Here is a 19,067-nt window from a genome sequence, read left to right on the forward strand (position 1 = left end):
TATCCTTATCAGAAGGGAGTGGGCCCTACTTGTGGGATAAACAGTGGTGACTGCTTGCTCTAGATGGCTGTAACCCTTAGGGAGAATGACTCATGATCTACTCCTGATGACCTCCAAGTGCATAGTCATTCGAAAGCAGCTAAGTTTGACATATATTTGGGGGAGACAACTTGGGAGAAATCCTTCTGTTTCCCACATGTTGCAGCCCCTGTGCATGCATGTGTACTACACCAGAGTGCCAGTTGGGAGACCCAAAGTGAACGAGGCTGTTGTGGCTTCCAGAGGACAGACTCTGAGGCCATGGAAGGACACTGTGCTCTCTCAGTATATTTAGGAAACCTAAGAAGTTGTATAAATCATGATTGGTTTTTAAACAGGAACCTTAGTTGGCATTATATCTATCAAGTTGGTGCTATCTCATATCGATCCTATAGGACAGAATAGAATTGCCCTTGTACATTTCCAGGACCACAAGTCTTTATAAGAGTAGGAAGTCCATCTTTCTCCCACAGAGACTGGTGGTTTTAAATTGCTCACCTTGGAGATCACAGTCCAACTCGAAACCACTGCGCAACCAGGGCATTAGATGGTAACATTTTGTGATTGGTTGTGTTATTGCTTCAGGAAGTTGATGTCCTGAGATACTTGGTGCTCATAAATAAGTTAATTCTACAGTGAAACTTTTGAAAGCCAAGAACTCATGGGGACTGCCTTGTTTTTCTAGGTTTAGCAAGTTTTCTGCCTTCGATATGACACAGTCTCTGAACTTTTCTATTGCTCGTTTTAGTAAAAAAATATTTGTTTCCCTTGACAGGTTTCTGCCTCAATGTAGACAGTTTCTGACTTTTGCAGAACCTTTGTATACCTCTGTAGAAAGGTAGACATTGGAGCTCAATAGGCTTTGAAGTGTTATAATCTTAAAATATTCTGGAGTGAATTTATTATTTTGTTTTCATTAGACATTGTTTATTTTTATCTTTAAAAAGAAAAGGATGGTGCCTGGATTTCAGAGACTGCAATAATAAAGCCTTTAAGGTGGGCATGCTATTTATAAACTTTTGGGCTAATGAATTGTAATGTCAGAAACATTTTTTTGTTGTCGTTTTTTAAAGTTGACAAGTCAAGCAGTGAAGAAGAAATTTCTCAAAGTAAAGTGGAATGTGGAACATTTTTTAATACTTTTATTTTTGGTTGGAGAATGTGAACAAACAGCTCTGCCTAGTCAAAGCAAACCAAATTTGAAGTATTATGAATTCAGTAATTGAGAGATCACATATGTATACTGTGGATTATTACTTAGGGGCTTAGCTGCCTGGCAGTGATTTTGATACCAGAAAAATGAAGTAAAAAGTGGGCTTTTGGGGGGAAGGAGTAAGTGGCAAGGAAGGCAAAGATAGTGAAAGCTGAAAGGTGCAATTAGAGGTAATCTAGTCTTAAGCTTTCATTGAGACAGACTAAATGCATAGCCATGGAGCCAGAATGCAATGCTGTGCTTTCTTTGTGTTTGTATTTGCAATGGTTTGATTATCTTGAGCCTTTCACTTCATTCAGTACTGTTTGTTTTTGTTGTATTCAAGCAAGAAGGATCTGAAAACTTATGACCATAATGTATTGACGGTCCTGAAAACAGACTGATGAACCTCATGGAAGATATTCCATCAGAATGTTGTCAATTTTAAAATAGTATTGGCAAATAAAAATAAAAATAATGGTTGGTAATGCACTAAAGGAAGACTAGCACATTGTAATACAGAGAATCTGGGATTGGGCCTTGAAATCTTAGCTCTAAACCCAAATTACCTTATCTGAGTAGTTGTGTCTGAATATGTGTCTGTGTGTAAACCCCTTTACCCTATCTGAGAATGTCTTTATCTATTAATTGAGAGTGGTGTACTAAACAGGTTGCCAAGGGTTTTGTTTTGTTTACTAACTTTATTAACTTTCCAACTTTAAATTGTGGTTTATGTGAGTCACAAGAGGTTATAGCTCTTAGGAAAGTTTTTGGTTAAATCATAAGATAATGACTTAGGTTCACTAAGGAGAAGTGACTTGGAGTCACTTGTTAGCTCAATTCCTCCCTTCATGATTTGTGAGGTTTATAATTAGATCTGTACAAAAAATACACAAATGTGACATACTGTTTATAGAAATCCTCTCCTCTTTTAGCACAGCTCCATGTTGTTATTTGTTTGGGAGGCTTGTGCATATCTTTCCCCCATTTCTTTTCCTTTTACTTCCCTGTTTCTTTCCTCCCCCGCCCCCACTTCAATCTGGAACCTAGGCTATAGCTCTTGGAAGAAGAGAAGTTTTATAAAGCATGTACATTTTCAGCCATATCTCAAAAAAGAAAAATTTAAGGCAGTTCTTTCAAAGGTGGAGAGCAGAAGGGGTTTGCATAATAAAGATGAAGATAAGACATTTTTGGCAGTTTTTTGCTGATTTGAGTTTTATAATTAAGAGTTATATCAATCTTTTTACAGGTAAGAAAACAGAAAAGTGCATGGTTGGTATATGAAGGCGTTTCAAAAATGTTCATGAGACAATGAACTTCAAAGATAATGGAGTTTGTCCATGACTGTTGTACCCTCATATTACAGATCATTGACCTTTTGCTATAAAACAATTTACCTTTTGCTATATAAGGATGGTAAATGAAAACAAACAAACAAAGATGAGAAATTAACATTTCTTAAAATAAGAACCAGGTACTTTAAGTCTATTAGATAGATATCCCCATCCTTACAGAAGAATTATGAAATTGGTGCAGATAGTCCAAGGCCCGCTGACTTGTGACTGAAGGATTTTGAATCAACACCTCCTTTTACTCAGGCTAATTTGTGAACTCCAAGTGTGGAGATTCCTAGGCATTCAGCTAAACGTGTTTGTATGTTTGAGATGAACATGTTTGTCACTAAAGACTTCCAAGTCCATATCAATTTTTTCCTACTTTTTAAAATTTTAAGCCATCCAAACTACTTACTTTATTAAGTTTGAGAGATAAGTAATATGGAGGGCTCTCTTTTTTTAAAAAGTAAAAGTGTGTTCTATATATATTATGCAGCCAAAGAAATGAAGTCAACAACAATATTCTGTTAAACCCTCCATTTTTTGGTCCCTCCTCCCATTGTCATCCTGGCTGCTTCGTAGTCATCAACGTCTTGTCTATTGGTCTGTAAACCATGCTTCCCTTTTGTTTTTCCTTGCAGCAGTGGACATATTAAATATCTTTGTAAGACTGGCTGAGTTGCTAAGCATAATATTCTCTAGTTTTGTCTTGTGTTTAAGAGTTATCATCTTTTAATAGTTGCATAAAATTCTATAATACGAATGTACCAGAGTCCATTTATCTTGCTGTTTTTTTAAAAAATGATTTTTTCCATTTTGGAAATAATTGCAATAAACATAGATATACATATGTCTATTTGTGTTATTCTTTTTTTAAAACGTTTTATTAGGGGCGCATACAACTCTTATCACAATCCATACATACATCAATTGTATAAAGCACATCTGTACATTCATTGCCCTCATTATTTTCAAAGCATTTGCTTTCCACTTAAGCCCTTGGCATCAGGTCCTCTTTTTTCCCCTCCCTTCCTGCTCCCCACCTCCCTCGTGAGCCCTTGATAATTTATAAATTATTATTTTGTCATATCTTACCCTGTCTGATGTCTCCCTTCACCCCCTTTTCTGTTGTCCGTCTCCCAGAGAGGAAGTCACATGTAGATCCTTGTAATTGGTTCCCTCTTTCCAACTCACTCTCCCTCTACCCTCCCAACATCACCACTCACACCCCTCGTCCTGAAGGTATCATCCGCCTGGATTCCCTGTGCCTCCAGCTCCTATCTGCACCAGTGTACATCCTCTGCCCTATCCAGACTTGTAAGGTAGAATTCAGATCATGATAGTGGGGTCGGGGTTGGAGGAAGCATTTAGGAACTACAGGAAAGCTGTATTCTTCATCGGTGCTACATTGCACCCTGACTCATCTCCTCGTGTTATTCTTTTTTAGTATCGTTTTTTGTGTTACATTCTTAATTTCTTCAGAGTATATATGCAATAGATTGCTGGATCATATGGTAGGTACTTTGCATTTGTTTAAGGAAGTGTCATACTGATTTCCATAATGGTTGTACAATTTTATAGTCCCACCAGTAATGTAAAAGCATTCCCATCTCTCCACATCCTCCTCAGCATTTGTTATTTTCTGTTTTATTGAATTTTTGCCAAAAGTGTTGGAGAGAGGTAATCTCATTGATTTAATTTGTTATTTCTCTAATTGCTAATGATGGTGAACATTTGTTGGTTGCCTGTGTGTCATCTTTGGTAAATTGTCTAATCATGTCATGTTCTCATTTTTGGATTGGAATATTTATATTCTTTTTGTTAGGATGTTATAGTTTTTGATAGATTTTAGAGATTAGCCTCTTTTGGTTTTGTTTTGATTTTAGTCATTTTATTGGGGGCTCGGATAGCTCTTTTTTTTTTCTTTTTTTTTTCGGATAGCTCTTAACATAATCCATACATCCATCCATTGTGTCAAGCACGTTTGTATATTTGTTGCCAGGTTAGCCTTTTATTTGATGCATTATTACTGAATATTTTTCCCAATTTGTGGGTTCTCTGTTGATTCTTTGAAGTCTCTGGTCTGCATACATGTCCTTTTTATAGTAGGTCCAAGTTTTTAACTTTGTCTTTAATACTGTTATTATTTTAATTATATTCCATTGTGTTTATACCTTGGATTAGGGTCCGTAAGTTTGTCATTATTGCATTGATAGTAATTGTGTGATTCTTAATAGTTGTGTGATTTATATTTAAATTTTTTATCCATTTGAGTTTGTTTCTTGTACATGGTGTGAGGAATGGGACAGGTTCCATTCTTTTTGTTTGTTTGTTTGTTTCATTCTTTTGCAGGTGAAAATTCAGTTTTTCCAGCCATTTTTTGAAAAGGGTCTCTTGACCATTTAATGTGCTTTAGTTCTTTATAAAAAGGATGTGTCTATTTGACATCCCCTTACAGAGGAGTCACAAAGAAGAGATGAGCCAGTCAAGATGCAGTATAGCACCGATGAAACATACAAATTCCTCTAGTTCTTTACTGCATCCTCCCCCCACTATGATGACCCCAATTCTACCTTACAAATCCGACTAGACCAGAGCATGTACACTGGTACAGATAAGAGCTTGCAATGCAGAGAATCTAGACCCGATATCAATAATGAGAATAGTGATACCTGGAGGGTAAGGGGAAGGTGGGGAGAGAAAGGGGGAACAGATCACAATGATCTACATATAACCCCCTCCCAGGGGGACGGACAAAAGAAAAATGGGTGAAAGGAGACAGAGGTCAGTGTAAGAAATGGAAAAAAATGGTAAATAATCAAGAGTTCTTAGGGGAGGGAAAGTGGGTGGGGGAAATGAGCTGATACCAAGGCTCAAGTAGACAGAAAATGTTTTGAAAATGATGGCAACATATGTACAAATGTGCTTGACACAATGAATGTATGTATGAATTGTGAGAAAAGCTGTAAGAATGCCCAATAAAATGATTTTTAAAAAAGCCTGTCTATAGGTAACTTGGTTGCATTTCAGGGGTCTGTTCTAATCCATTGGTCATCATAGCTGTTCTAACAGAACCAGATTGTTTTGATTATTGTGGCTATCTAGTGGGTTTTAAGGTCTGAAAATGAAAGACCTACTTTGTTTTTTATTTTTTTAATAGTATTTCATTTTTTTCCTAGATTTCTTTCCTTTTTATATCAAGTTGATAGTTTTTCCATTTGTTTGAAAAATTGTTATGGGATTTGGATCAGGATTGCATTGAATTTGTAAATTAATTTTAGTAATATTAATATTTTCACAATATTTAGACACTTCCTTTCAAGGAATATGGCAACTTGTTCCATTTGTGTAAATTTGTTTTAGTTTCTTGAAAGAGTTTATTATAGTTTTCTTTGAATAAGCCTTTCGCTTCTCTGGCAATATTTATTCCTAAATGTTTTATCTTTTGTGTACTTACTATAAATGGTATTATTTTTTTGATATCTTTTTCATTATCATCATGCTCAATATACAAGAGTACAAACTGATGTCTACATGTTGATATTACAGCCTGCTATGCTGCCAAAATTTTCAGTTAGAGCATTTGCTTAATCTTCAGGGTTTTCTATAGATAGGATTATGTCATCTGCAAATAAAGAGATTTTGATTGCTTCTGTCCATATTTTGATTGCTTCTGTGTATACCTTTAATTTATTTTGTAATTTGGCTTTGGCTAAAACTTCAATACTATATTAAATAAAAGTGGTGATATGTAGGGCAAACTTGCCTAGTTCCTATTTGAAGAGGAAATTATTTCAATTTCTCTCCATTAAGTGAGATGCGGGCTATTGGTTTCAGATATATGGCTTTTATTATGTTGAGAAATTTCCCATCTATACTTATTCTGTTGAATGTTTTTGTCAGGAATGTATATTGGATTTTATGAAATGCATTTTCTGCTTTGATTGATATAATCATATAGTTCTGCTTTAGTTTGTTTATCTGATGAATTACCTTGATTTTTTGTGTGCTATTAAACCATCCTTGTATATTTGGTATGAATCCCACTTGATCGTGATATATTATTTTTTGATGTTTAGTTGAAATCTATTGGCTAGTATTTTATTAAAGATCTTGGCATCTATATTCAATAGATGTATTAGTCTGTAACTTTCAAGTATGGTAATATTTTTGCTTGGTTTAGGCAAAGGTAGTAGAGTTATAGTTGCTTCATAAAATGAGATTGGTGGTATATTGTCCATTTGTATACTGAGAAAGTTTCTATAAAATTGGTATTAAGTTTTCTCTTTATGATAGAATTCCTTAGTGAAACGATCTGGACCCTGACTATTTGATGTTGAGAGTGTTTTTTATGACTAGATTTATTTCTTCTCATCTTACATGTTTGTTGAGATTTTCAATATCATTCTGTGGTAATTTAGATAATGCATTTCTAGACATGTCTCCATTTTTAATAGATTTTCAAATTTGTTGAAATGCAATTTTTCATAATACTCTGTGATTATATATTTTATTTAATTTTATATACTTATATATTTCATTTGGTCTGTTGGAATATCCATTTCATTTATTCATAGAATTGGTTTTTCCTTATTCTTTTGGTAGGTTTGCCAGTGGCCTATCAATTTTGTTAATCTTGTCAAAGAACCAACTTCTTGTCTTAATGATTTGTTTCCTGTTTTTTAATTGGATTCATTTGTTTCTGCCCTGGTCTTTTTTATTTCTTGTGTTATCTGATGGTTTGTTTTGTTGCATTTTTCAAGTTGTTTTAGTTGATTTGTTTAGGTGTTTGATTTAATTCTTTCTGTCCTATTGATGTGTGCACATATTGCTATAAACTGTCTTTTGCTGAGTACTTACTGCTTTTGCCCTGTCCCAAAGTGATATTTTATATTTATGTTCCCTTTCATTTCAAGGAATCTTTTGATTGTGTCTTTGTTTCTTCAGTTATCCAGTGGTTCTTGAGTAAAGTGTTATACAATTGCCATGCATTTGGGGTTTTTTTGGAGTTCACCACTCTATGGCTGATTTCTTTTTTTTTTTTTCTATGGCTGATTTCTAATTTTACGGTGTTATCTGGAAAGACGGTTTGTATTATCTCAATGTTTATGAATTTGTTGTTGTTTATGACCTAAAAAATAGTTATTCTACCTTACATGGGTGCTACAGAAAAAAGTGAAATGAATTTGTGTTGGGTGAAATGTTATATATGATCAAGTTGTGTTAATATTTTTGTTTTTGTTGATTTTCTTTCTAGTTGACCAGTCTTTAGTTGAAAGTGATGTTGAAGTCTCTTAGTATTATTGTATTATAATCTATTTGTCTTCATTTCTATAAGGGCTTATGGTTTTTAATTTGGTGAGCATATATTAATTATGGTTATGGTTTTTGGTTCAATTGAAGCTTTCATTGTTATATCATAACCTTCTTTGACTTAATATGTCATTAACTTTCATGTCTATTTTATCTGAGATTAATATTGCTTCTCCAGCATTCTTTTGACTGCTCTTAGCTTGATAGATTTTTTTCTTTCTTTGATTTTTTAAGTCTATGCTTATTATGTTTATATTTAAATATACTTCTGGTAAGCAGAATAGTGAAGATTCATTTTTTGTTTTCTGTTAGTCTGTTTACATTCAGTGATGTTCTTGTTAAATGTGGTTTTATTGATGGTATTTTGTTATTTTTTTATCGTGTTAGGGTTGGGTTTTTTTTGTGTTAGTGTTTATGATTATTTTTCATGTTTGTTTCCTGTTGATTTTTTTAATTGTATTGTTAGGTTTTGCTTTTTTATTTTTATCTTATTGTTTGTCTTATATGGTTTTCATGTTTGCTTTGTTGTAGTTCTAATCTTCTTTAGTTTTTTTTGTGGTTTTCTTTCACACTGACTATTATTTTGGAAATTATTTGATAACTCCTCTGTTAAAGTATTTACTGTCTGCTCTGTTCCCTCTGTTCTTATTTATTTTTATCTTCACAATGGATTGTTATCTGTGATTCCTTGTTTTATTTAGTTGCATTTCACTTTGAGTATTGCTTAAATAGATTGCTTTCACAATAATAATTTCTTACCTGGTATTTTAGGTTGCTGGCTTTTGTTAAAGATTTTCTGTTTATAGAATTCCTTTTAATAATTTTTTTGTAAAAGTGATTGTTTTATACATTTCTTTAGTTTTTCCTTGTCTACCACTGTTTTCATATCTCCCATTTATTTTAGATACAATGATGCTGGATCTAGGATTCTTGGTTTTTTCCTTTTTTTGGCAGTTTTTTCTTCAGTATTTTGAATATATGATTCCAGTGCATTCTTGCCTGAATGGTTTTGGTGGAAAAATCTGAACTTATGCAGGTTGCTTGGCCTTTGAATGTAATTGTTCTTTTTTGCAACGCAACTTTCATTAATAGTAGAAAGTTCGGTTATTATATGCCGAGGGACTTCCTTTTGGAGTCATTTCTGTTTGGCATTTTGTGGACTTCTCTGAATATTTTATTGACTATGTTCTCAGTAGTAATTTCTTCTTTCAGTTTGTCAGTTTCTCCCTGGGGCACCTTTGCTTTTCTCAGAGGACCTCTGGAATTCAGCCTGCTTCAGTTGCTGCTGCTCCAAGTTTTTGTTGAGAGAGGTATTAAGATAAGGTGACCAGATATCCCACTTTGGGCAGGACAGTCCTGATTTTTAACAATTTGTCCCGCATGCGGGGTTTTAAAAAAGTCCGGATTAAAAAAAAAAAAAAGAGTCCCGATTTTTGGAAAGAATGCAGTACAAGCTAGGGAACGGCCGGAGAATGGAACCGGAAGGGAATATACGTAATACATAACGCCATTCAAACAGCTGCTGATTTGCTGCCCGTTGATGTGGAAAATATTGTTATCAAAATATAGTCTTATTTCTATATATACACTGCGTGTTGAAATGCTTAAGAATTTTGTGAAACTGCGGAAGTCGAATATCAGAAAATACTTGGATACAGTAAAACGCGCTGGCTGGCTGTTTTGCCAGCTGTCGAAAGAATTTTGAAAATATACGATTCTTTGAAATCCTACTTTTTATCACAGGATAAATGTCCTAGAATTTTAGAAGAGATTTTTGAAAAAGAGTCTTAAAAAATTTGGCTCTAATTTGTACACAATCAAGCAGCTCTTTTTCAAAATGCTATAAAACTTATTGAATGTGACAAAATGAAGTTACTAATTTAAAATTTCAGTGTCAAGAGTGGTTAGAAAACAGTTTTCTTCAGTTAACAATCCATAATAGTATAAGCCAACTAGAAGAACAAGGTGCAATAAATCGTGGATATCATGAATCACGTTAAAAAGGTCTATAGTAAAATAAACTGCATAGATTATGTAGAAGAGTGGACGGTACAATGATTGAACATTTTCATTGGGTTACATTAAAACAAGACTTAATTGGAATGATGTGCAAAAATCATTATTACTCAAAATTTCTCATATAGTAATATTTCCAAAAATCTTTTTAATGAGGTATCATTATTAAAAAACATTGATAAGGGAAAGGTTAAAAAATCACAATAGAGAACAAATGGTTAGAAATATTTCATCATTTGGAAACCAAATAATGTTCCATACAATAATGCACTAAACATTGTGGAATACGTGCTGTCCTTACCAGGAACTAATGCTGCGACTGAATGTGTTTTTTCCTACGGTAAAGTGTGGACATCAGAAAAATTACAATTAAGTGTTGAGACTTTGAAAGCCATTTTATGTGTGAGATATACTTTAACAAATTCTTGTGAAAAATTTCATGACCTTTTAAACAACAATAGCAATCTACTAAAACAATTCACTCAAATGAGAAATATGCCAAAGAATAAAATAATACTATTCATAATTTTAATGTATTATATTTGTAAATTGTACGTATGTTGAAATTTAAAAAATATATTACAATACTATTTTTGCCTTCTATGACAATTTTTGTTGCTCCATATAGACCAAATTTTTAATCAAGAACGCCCCCCATCAATAGTGTCCCACTTTACCAATGTTAAAATCTGGTCACCTTATATTAAGAGCCACTCTGACTAAGCTGCCACGTGATTTCCTTCTCCTTCAACAGCAGTGTTATTATGGCGCCCAGGGTTACGCTTAGAGATCTTACTTCATGCTGAGACACAGCTGTCATTGGCTCCATTTTCCCAAAGGAAATCGAGGTCAAGAGAGATGAGGGTAACTAGTACATATACATATGTCTCCAACTTGCAAGTGCAGCCTGAAACTCAAGTTTGTTAGACCCTAGAATGATCTCTTTGGCTCGTACGCTTTCTTTTTAAAAATTATTTTATTGGGGGCTCATACAACTCTTCTCACAATCCACACGTGCATCCATGTGTCAAGCACATTTGTACATTTGTTGCCATCATCATTTTCAAAACATTTGCTTTCTACTTGAGCCCCTGGTATCAGCTTCGTATTTCCCCCCTCCCCTCTCCCTCCCTCATGAATACCTGATAATTTATAAATTATTTTTTCTTGTCTCCCTGCACCCACTTATCTGTTGTCCATCCCCTTGGGAGGGGGTTATATGTAGATCATTGTGATCGGGTCCCTCTTTCTCCCCCCTTTCCCCCTCCTGGTATGGCTACTCTCAATATTAGCCCTGAGGGGTTTATCTGTCCTTGATTCCCTGTGTTTCCAGCTCTTACCTGTACCCGTGTACATGCTCTGATCTAGCTGAATTTGTAAGGTAGAATTAGGGTCATGATAATTGGGGGAGGAAGCATTAAAGAACTAGAGGAAACTTGTATGTTTTCTTGGTGTTATATAGCATGCTGACTTGGCTCGTTTCCTTCCCGTGACCTTTCTGTACGGGGATGTCCTATTGCCTACAGATGGGCTTTGGGTCTCCACCACGTACTTCTCCTTATTCACAATGTTAGGATTTTTTGATTTTTGATACCTGATCCTATTGACACCTCATGATCACAGTTTGGTGTGCTTCTTTCATGTGGGCTTGGTTACTTATCATAGATGGCCATTTGTTTGTCTTTAAGATCCCAGATGGTATATCTTTTGACTCAAAGGCTTTCATAAAGCAGATTCAGGTTTCAACTCGTGTGATTTAAAGTAAGCTGGGTAGCCAGGTTTGATTTCATTTCTGAAAAGGCTTTCTCCTCACCACATACCTCATACTGCTGTTTGCAGTCTTTCTTAGGGCCTTTCATGCAACCTCATGGTGTTCCCCTTCCCAGAGGAGGCAAGATCCAAGGACAGCAAAGTAGATCATTTAGTGACAGAACCTTATAAAAAGTATTTCAGGGGGGGAAAAAAGAGGACCTGATGCAAGGGGCTTAAGTGGAGAGCAAATGCCTTGAGAATGATTGGGGCAGGGAATGTATGGATGTGCTTTATACAATTGATGTATGTATATGTATGGATTGTGGTAAGAGTTGTTTGAGTCCCTAATAAAATGTAAAAGAAGAAAAGAGAAAAAAATGATTAGGGCAAAGAATGTACAGATGTGCTTTATACAATTGATGTATGTATATGTATGAACTGTGAAAAGAATTGTATCAGCCCCAATAAATTGTAAAAAAAAAAAAAAGTATTTCAGTGAAGTGCCAGTTTTGAGAGTAACCTTTATTTGAATTGTTAAAATGTGAGAAATGAATGTGTGTATGTGGTAATGGGGCAGATTAGTTTTGCAGCTTTTCTAACATCCTGGATTATGCCCATAAGTGATAAAAGGACAATCTAGTTTAATGCTTTGTCATGCTCCATTCTCGTGTCTTTATGTAGTGCTTGCAGGGGGAACCCTTGTTGTGCTTTCTGGTATGTCTTGGACTACTAACCAAAGGGTTCAGAGTTCAAACTCACCAGCTACTCTTAATGAGAAAGATGAGCTTATCTGGTCCTGGAAAGATTTATTTACAATTTGAAAACCCTATAAAGGGTGGCTTGGAATTGCCTCGGTGGCAGTGGGTAGATAGATAGTAAACTCTAAAGTGTGTACCAAGGGTGAAGAAGAAGGTAGTAAAACAGCTGAAGTTTCAAATAGTAGAAAACATTTCTGGAGGAATTTCCTGACAAAGCCAATTAAGCTTCCTGAATCTTTCAGAGTTTCTTATAGAACTTGTAGTTTCTGAAACGGAATCTTGCTGAGATGGTTAAAAGAAAGCCTATTGGACTTCTCCTCCTTTTTTGTTTTGAGGCTTGGCCTCACCTCCCATTGCTTTGTCCCAGTCCTGCATTTAGCTTGCTCTCTGGCCCATAAAACTAGGCTAGGCCTCACTTCCTTAAACAGGCAGTTTTCCATTTGGACGGCTCCACACTTGGTAGGGGAGAAGAAGCTTTCTGCTCCCATAAAAAGTTAGTCTCAGAAACCCACTGGGACAGTTCTACCCTGTCATATAGGCTCACTCACAGTCAGAATCAACTCCAAGGCAGTGAGACACGGGGGTATAGGCCTTGGTTAGCTTCTGTGGCCGTTTCCTTATGGTTGTTTTGAAGTTTTTTCATTTATTACCTGAAATATGCCTCTTGATCGTTTTTCTCCTCCCTGGGACTTTTCTGAATACAATTGTTATACCTGGCATGGCATTTCTCAAATTCTTGAGGATTCTCATCATACCCTCCCCCTAGACTAAACAGCTTCTAGTCCTGGAGAACTTGTTTATTTATTTTTTTTAATCATTTTATTGGGGGTTGGGACAATTCTTATTGCAATCCATACATACATTCATGTGTCAAGCACATTTGTTGCCATCATCATTCTCAAAACATTTGCTTTCTACTTGAACCCTTAATAACAGCTCATTTTCCCCCTCACTCATGAACCCTTCATAATTCATAAATTATTATTTTGTCATATCTTACACTGTTTGATGTCTCCCTTTACCCACTTTTCTGTTGTCCGTGCCCCGGGGAGGAGGTTATATGTAGATTCTTGTAATCGGTTCCCCCTTTCTACCCCACCTTCCCTCCATCTTCTAGGTATCACCACTCTCACCACTGGTCCCGAAGGGGTCATCTGTCTTGGAGTCCCTGTGTTTCTGGTTCCCATCTGTACCAGTGTACATCCTCTGGTCTAGCTAGATGTGTAAGATAGAATTGGGATCATGATAGTGGGGGGGGGGTGAGAGGAGGAAGCAATTAAGAACTAGAGGAAAGTTACATGTTTCATCATTGCTACCCTGAACCCTGACTGGCTCATCTGCCCGGAGAAGTTTTTATTTGATGATTTTGAGGTCCCGTTCTCTTTTAAATACCCTCATCTCACCTGTTACTCAAATAAGTTTCAAATGAAGTTGCTAATGAACATGGAACAGAAGAGTTGGTGGGAGATGCTATACATTAAATGACATCAGGTAGTATAAATGATTTTTTTCTAAGACCGAGCATTACTACTTTTTAAGTCACCTAGAGCTTACTTTTCAAAAATTTATTCATAAAATAATTTATTCTTTTTTTTTGCCTTGTACTCTTCCAATTCAATGCTAAGAGAATCTGTATTTTGTTGCATTTAACAGCTGTGTAGATTGTTTTGGAATCTAAATATTTATGATATGGGAAGTAACATTTTGGCAGTCACATGTTATCTCCATCTTTAATATCTTCTGTGTTTTCATCCAATTAATTAAGGGAAACAGTTGAGGAATAACAGGGACATGCCACTACAAGCTTTAGATTTCAGTTAACCTTTCAACACTTGGTAAGACACGGAATGAGTCAATTTAGTTGTACTTCTATTTAGCCCATACTCACTTTGTCCATAAAGGTAACATACAATCGTGTCTTAAGTCTTAACTCTAAAAATGCAAAACATGAAGAAATAGAAGATTTTTACCAACCCGGACTCAGTAAGACATACAGTCAATTACATGGATAATTTCTGGTGATTGTAGTGAAAAAGCTAGAAACAAAGAAGGATCACACACCCAATGTCCTCTAGTCGATTCTGGGACATAATAATCTTTTTTTTTTGCACATAATAATCTTATGTAGGATTTACAAGAATATGAAATCAAAGAATTGATACCATTGTTAATGTCTGGTGGACCTTGAGTGAAAGCAGAGAAAACCAGAAAGAAGCCTTAAGTTTTATTGACTGTGCAAAGGCATTTGACTGTGTGCATCATAATTTTATTGAGTTATCATTTGCTTGTCATATAATTTCATAGTACACTCATTAAGAAGGGTATGCAAACATTGCCACAATCAACTTTGGAACTCTTTCTTGTATCCATTGATGCTGACTCCCCATTTCCCTCACCTCTCCCTTCTGTGCCCTCATAACATTATCAGTCTAGATAACTGCCTTCATAATTGTCCCCATCCTGGTTTCCCCATACAGATAAACATATAAAAGAAAGGCAAAATCCAAATAAGTACCCAGGATCAATGACCATATAAAATGGGTAAAGACCTCAATTGAAGAGAAAGAGAACATTAAAAATTCGGAATGAATTCACATTGGGTCCGGGAGGAGATCAAATCACATAGTGTTACATTCCAGGCTAAGTGCAGCTGCTAAAACCCAGTTTACCATGCTTTTTTGTCGGATATTAGAGCTGTTACCATTCCAAACTGATATGCATTGGGACTTACCCAGGGGCTCACTCCCCACAGGGAACCTGCAAATGAGCTTTGGGCTACCACTATCATCTGTAGCTGTCTACACACCAGGTGCTTAGAATTTAAGCACTGGTTCTGCTCCCTTCTCTAGATTTGGATCTTATTATTTGCAGTCCTTAAATCACACAGGCTTATGTCCTTCCAGGGGACTTAGAGAATTTCTTACTTACATGGCTGTTTGTTACTCACAAGCTTTTAAGATCCCAGGAGCTATAGTTCCTGTTAGGCGGGCACCATCTGGTTTCCTCACAGGCACCCATGACTTCAGTGATCTCATGAGGGTGAATACCAGAGAGGGCCATGTCATAAGGACAATTGTTCTTATGTTAGGGCTGTGATCAAATGAGAGCTCAAAATCCAGTCATACAACTATTGAACAAGTTTTTAAGTGTCTGCCAGCTGTGATGCCACCCTTAATTTAGGAAGCAAAATTTAAAAAAATCTAAAAATGAAAGTAATGAGAAAAAGATATTTTTCATCTTCCCAATAGATTTTAGGTAAATATGAAATCTGAACGGTAGACTGAGGTCTATGTATCAAATGATTTTCTAAGTAATGTGGATTTTTGGTGGACTTTTGAGTGCTTATCTCAATCTGAAAACAGGAATCCATATCTCATGTTTTTGTGTAATTGATGGATCATTATATTGTCATGTGTTGTGTAAACTTTTTGCCTTATTGATTCACACCTTTCTGGTAAAATGTCTGTTCTTATAGTGTCATTTATCTAGAATCAGAAATTTATGTTGGGAACATAGTTGGGGGTGATATTTATGTAATGGTTTATTACTCACTAAGCAGTATTGGGATGGGGGGTGAGGTACTTGGGACTGGCTGGAATGGTTATGAGGGGTGGTTGAAAGGTGGCTCTTGTAATTACAGAGCTATTTCGATTTATTGTTACTTTTATTTTTCCTTTAAAGGCACAGTGATCAGAATGAGCACCTCACAGGATCAAGGTGTTTGCTCCAGTAATCGAGAGCCCCTTTTGAGGTGCCGTGATGCACGAAGGGACTTGGAGCTTGCTATTGGTGGAGTTCTTCGAGCTGAACAGCAAATTAAAGATAACCTCAGAGAGGTGTGATGTGTGCTTTTTCCCTTCATCTGAATTAATCATAAGGCTAATTAGAACATGGGCAAAGGCATAGCTTATGAGTGCCAACCAAATTTACCTTGTACCTGGCATGGTTTTCTTAATCATAGTCAGCTGCCTGACATTGATGGCGTTGGACCCAAAGTAAAATAAAGCAAATGTTAGAATAGTCTGGAAAATTCTACCACTCTAGAGAATCCAGCTCTTAACACATTTTGATTGTCCCCCTGGTGCTTGGAGAGATGTTTAATAGATTATCAAAAGGATTTGTTAATCCTTTAAAAGTTTTAGTACCTTAATGTTCCCTGGGAAACACTATTCTTTAGGCTTTTAACAGTAGTGAAGTTAACCTGTATGTATTTCTTAGGTTAAAGCTCAAATTCATAGCTGCATAAGCCGTCACCTGGAATGCCTTAGAAGCCGTGAGGTGTGGCTGTATGAACAGGTTGACCTCATTTATCAGCTGAAAGAGGAGACACTGCAACAGCAAGTCCAGCAACTCTACTGGGTAAGGGTGCTCCCTGGCTCAAATTGGTTTGAACCTCGTTTCTGGTGTTTAGAGAACATCGCCCTGTAATGGAACATTTAGGTATATTTGATAAAAGTTGTATCTCGTGTGTTAGTTGTTAACTTGGAAACCCTGACACTTTGGATCATTGTGGCTGAATGGTATCTATTTTTTCTCTTTTAATTGTAGTTATTGGGCCAATTCAATTGTCTTATTCATCAACTGGAGTTCTCCCAAAACAAAGATCTAGCCAATCAAGTGTCTGTGTGTTTTGAGAGGTAAAGGTACTTTTGCTTATTTTGACTTCTTTTATTTTGGTATATTAAAAGTTAATTCTCTATGACTGTGATTAGAGAGGATCATCCTGCAATATGAATCTAATATTTATTTGCTGAAGCATTAAGGCTAAGTTTCTTGAAGACGAAACTGATATTCATAGAAAGTAGCTAAGTGTTACTTATTTTTACCAGACTAGGTGGATTGGCACTCAAACCAGAAGATTCAACTGTCTTGCTGTTTGAAGCAGACACAACTGTGCTGCGCCAGACCATCACCACATTTGGGTCCCTCAAGACCATGGTGAGTAATGTTGAGCTCAGCTGGCTCATAAAGTGCTTTTCAAGTATGTGATCTCACAAATGGTCTAAAATTTTTTCCCCTGTAAATTTCTCCTCTGAAAAATGGATTTGTGAGAACTTAAGCTTTATAATTATAGCCTTAGTGTGATAGTTCTTACAGTGTGGTATTTTATCGATCCAAACACAAACTCTATTGCCTTTTGAGTTGATTCCAACTCATGGACTTATAGAGTAGACCTGCCTAGGGTATCCAAGGCTGTAGCATTTTGAGAACAGGCAGTCTCATCCGTCTCCTATTGACAAATCTCTAGAACTCATCCATCCTGTAAGTACTTTGGAAATGTTACTAAATTTGGGATCGAATTGCAAGAGCCAAAAATGGTTTCATTAAAAGTAGCAGTTTTGCCTACAACACAGGTAATCTAGGATAGATAAACCCCTCAAGGCTAACAATGCATAGAGATACCAGGAAGAAGGATTAGGGGAGGGTGTGGGTAGAAAGGGCTAATCTATCATAAAGATCGATCTAAAACCTCCTCCCAGTGGGAAGGAAAGTGGAAAAGTGGGTGAGGAGCGACAGAGGATAATGTAAGATATGAAAATAACCTGTAACTTCTCAAGGGTTCATGAGGGAGACTGGGGAGGGAAGGGATATCAGGGGCTCAAGTGGGAAGAGACTGCTTTGAAAATTATGTTGGTGGCATATGTGCACATGTGCTTGACACATGGATGAATGTATGGGTTGTGATAGGCGCTCTTAAGAGCTCCCAATACAAGTATTTAAATGAAAAGATGAAATGAATAATAATTTATACAGGGAGAGGGTACAAAGAGGAGTTGATACCAAGGACTCAAATAGAATGTAAATGCTTAGAAAATAATGATGGCATCATATGTACAAAGATACCTGATATAATTGATGTATGGATTGTTAAAAGAGCTGTAAGAGCCCCCAGTAAAATGATCTTAAGAAAAAATGTAGCAGTGTTGTACTAGATTTCTTTTGCTATTTGTTTAGAAGAGGTAATGATTGGAATTAGTCTGAAGAATTATTTATTCTAGTGAAGTGGCACAATGCTTAGAATAATGCCTTGAAAATTTAAGAATGAAAAACCACACTTGGTATAAACCACCACCACACACTGCCATGGAGTTGATTTCAACTTATGGCGTCCTTGTAAGAGCAGAACTGCCCTTGTGGATTTCTAATGTAAATGTGAGAGTAGAAAACCTGGTGGTTTTGAACCGCTGACTTTGCAGGTAGCAGCTCAACATGTACGCAAACATTAAATTGCCTTCATCTTGTAGCAAATTCCTGAGCACCTGATGACTCATGCTAATCTATCAGCTACTGGACCATTCTTGGAGAAGAGAGGTTGTATCCCAGTGCCAGAGCAGGTAAAATGCCTTGTTGCTAATAATTGAGTCACCACTTACATTTCTTTTGGGTTTTGATAAAATCTCCTCGCCCTTTTTATTTTTTATAGCATCTATTTATAAGAAGTCACCAGTGGTATTATGTTAGAGGTTTATGGAATTAAATATTTCTTGATTGAATATCAAATAGAAATTTAGAGGCTTTCTAGCTGTGGATTAAATCAGATCATACTTGTTCTCAGTCAGTGCTTAATAATCATTAGTTTGTCTTGAAGCTCTCTTGGAGATCCTTCATGATTCATAGAGATGATGTGACTTCAAAATGCAGTGCAAATGTAGAATCTTGGGC

General features: G+C 36.0%; 1 protein-coding gene across 2 annotated transcripts in view; it reads left to right on the forward strand.

Annotated features, from left to right (window-relative positions):
* Nucleotides 1-19,067, forward strand: part of NCOA4 (nuclear receptor coactivator 4) — a 36,107-nt gene that overhangs the window by 9,730 nt on the left and 7,310 nt on the right. For both annotated transcript variants that reach the window (XM_075564165.1, XM_075564166.1), the window contains exons 2-6: nt 16,086-16,240; nt 16,623-16,763; nt 16,953-17,041; nt 17,234-17,342; nt 18,650-18,739. In XM_075564165.1, the coding sequence (XP_075420280.1) occupies nt 16,100-16,240; nt 16,623-16,763; nt 16,953-17,041; nt 17,234-17,342; nt 18,650-18,739 (570 nt within the window). In that variant the 5' untranslated portion in view covers nt 16,086-16,099. The remainder of the gene's footprint in view (nt 1-16,085; nt 16,241-16,622; nt 16,764-16,952; nt 17,042-17,233; nt 17,343-18,649; nt 18,740-19,067) is intronic.

Source organism: Tenrec ecaudatus, chromosome 12, assembly GCF_050624435.1.
Source record: "Tenrec ecaudatus isolate mTenEca1 chromosome 12, mTenEca1.hap1, whole genome shotgun sequence".
Classification (NCBI taxonomy): domain Eukaryota; kingdom Metazoa; phylum Chordata; class Mammalia; order Afrosoricida; family Tenrecidae; genus Tenrec; species Tenrec ecaudatus.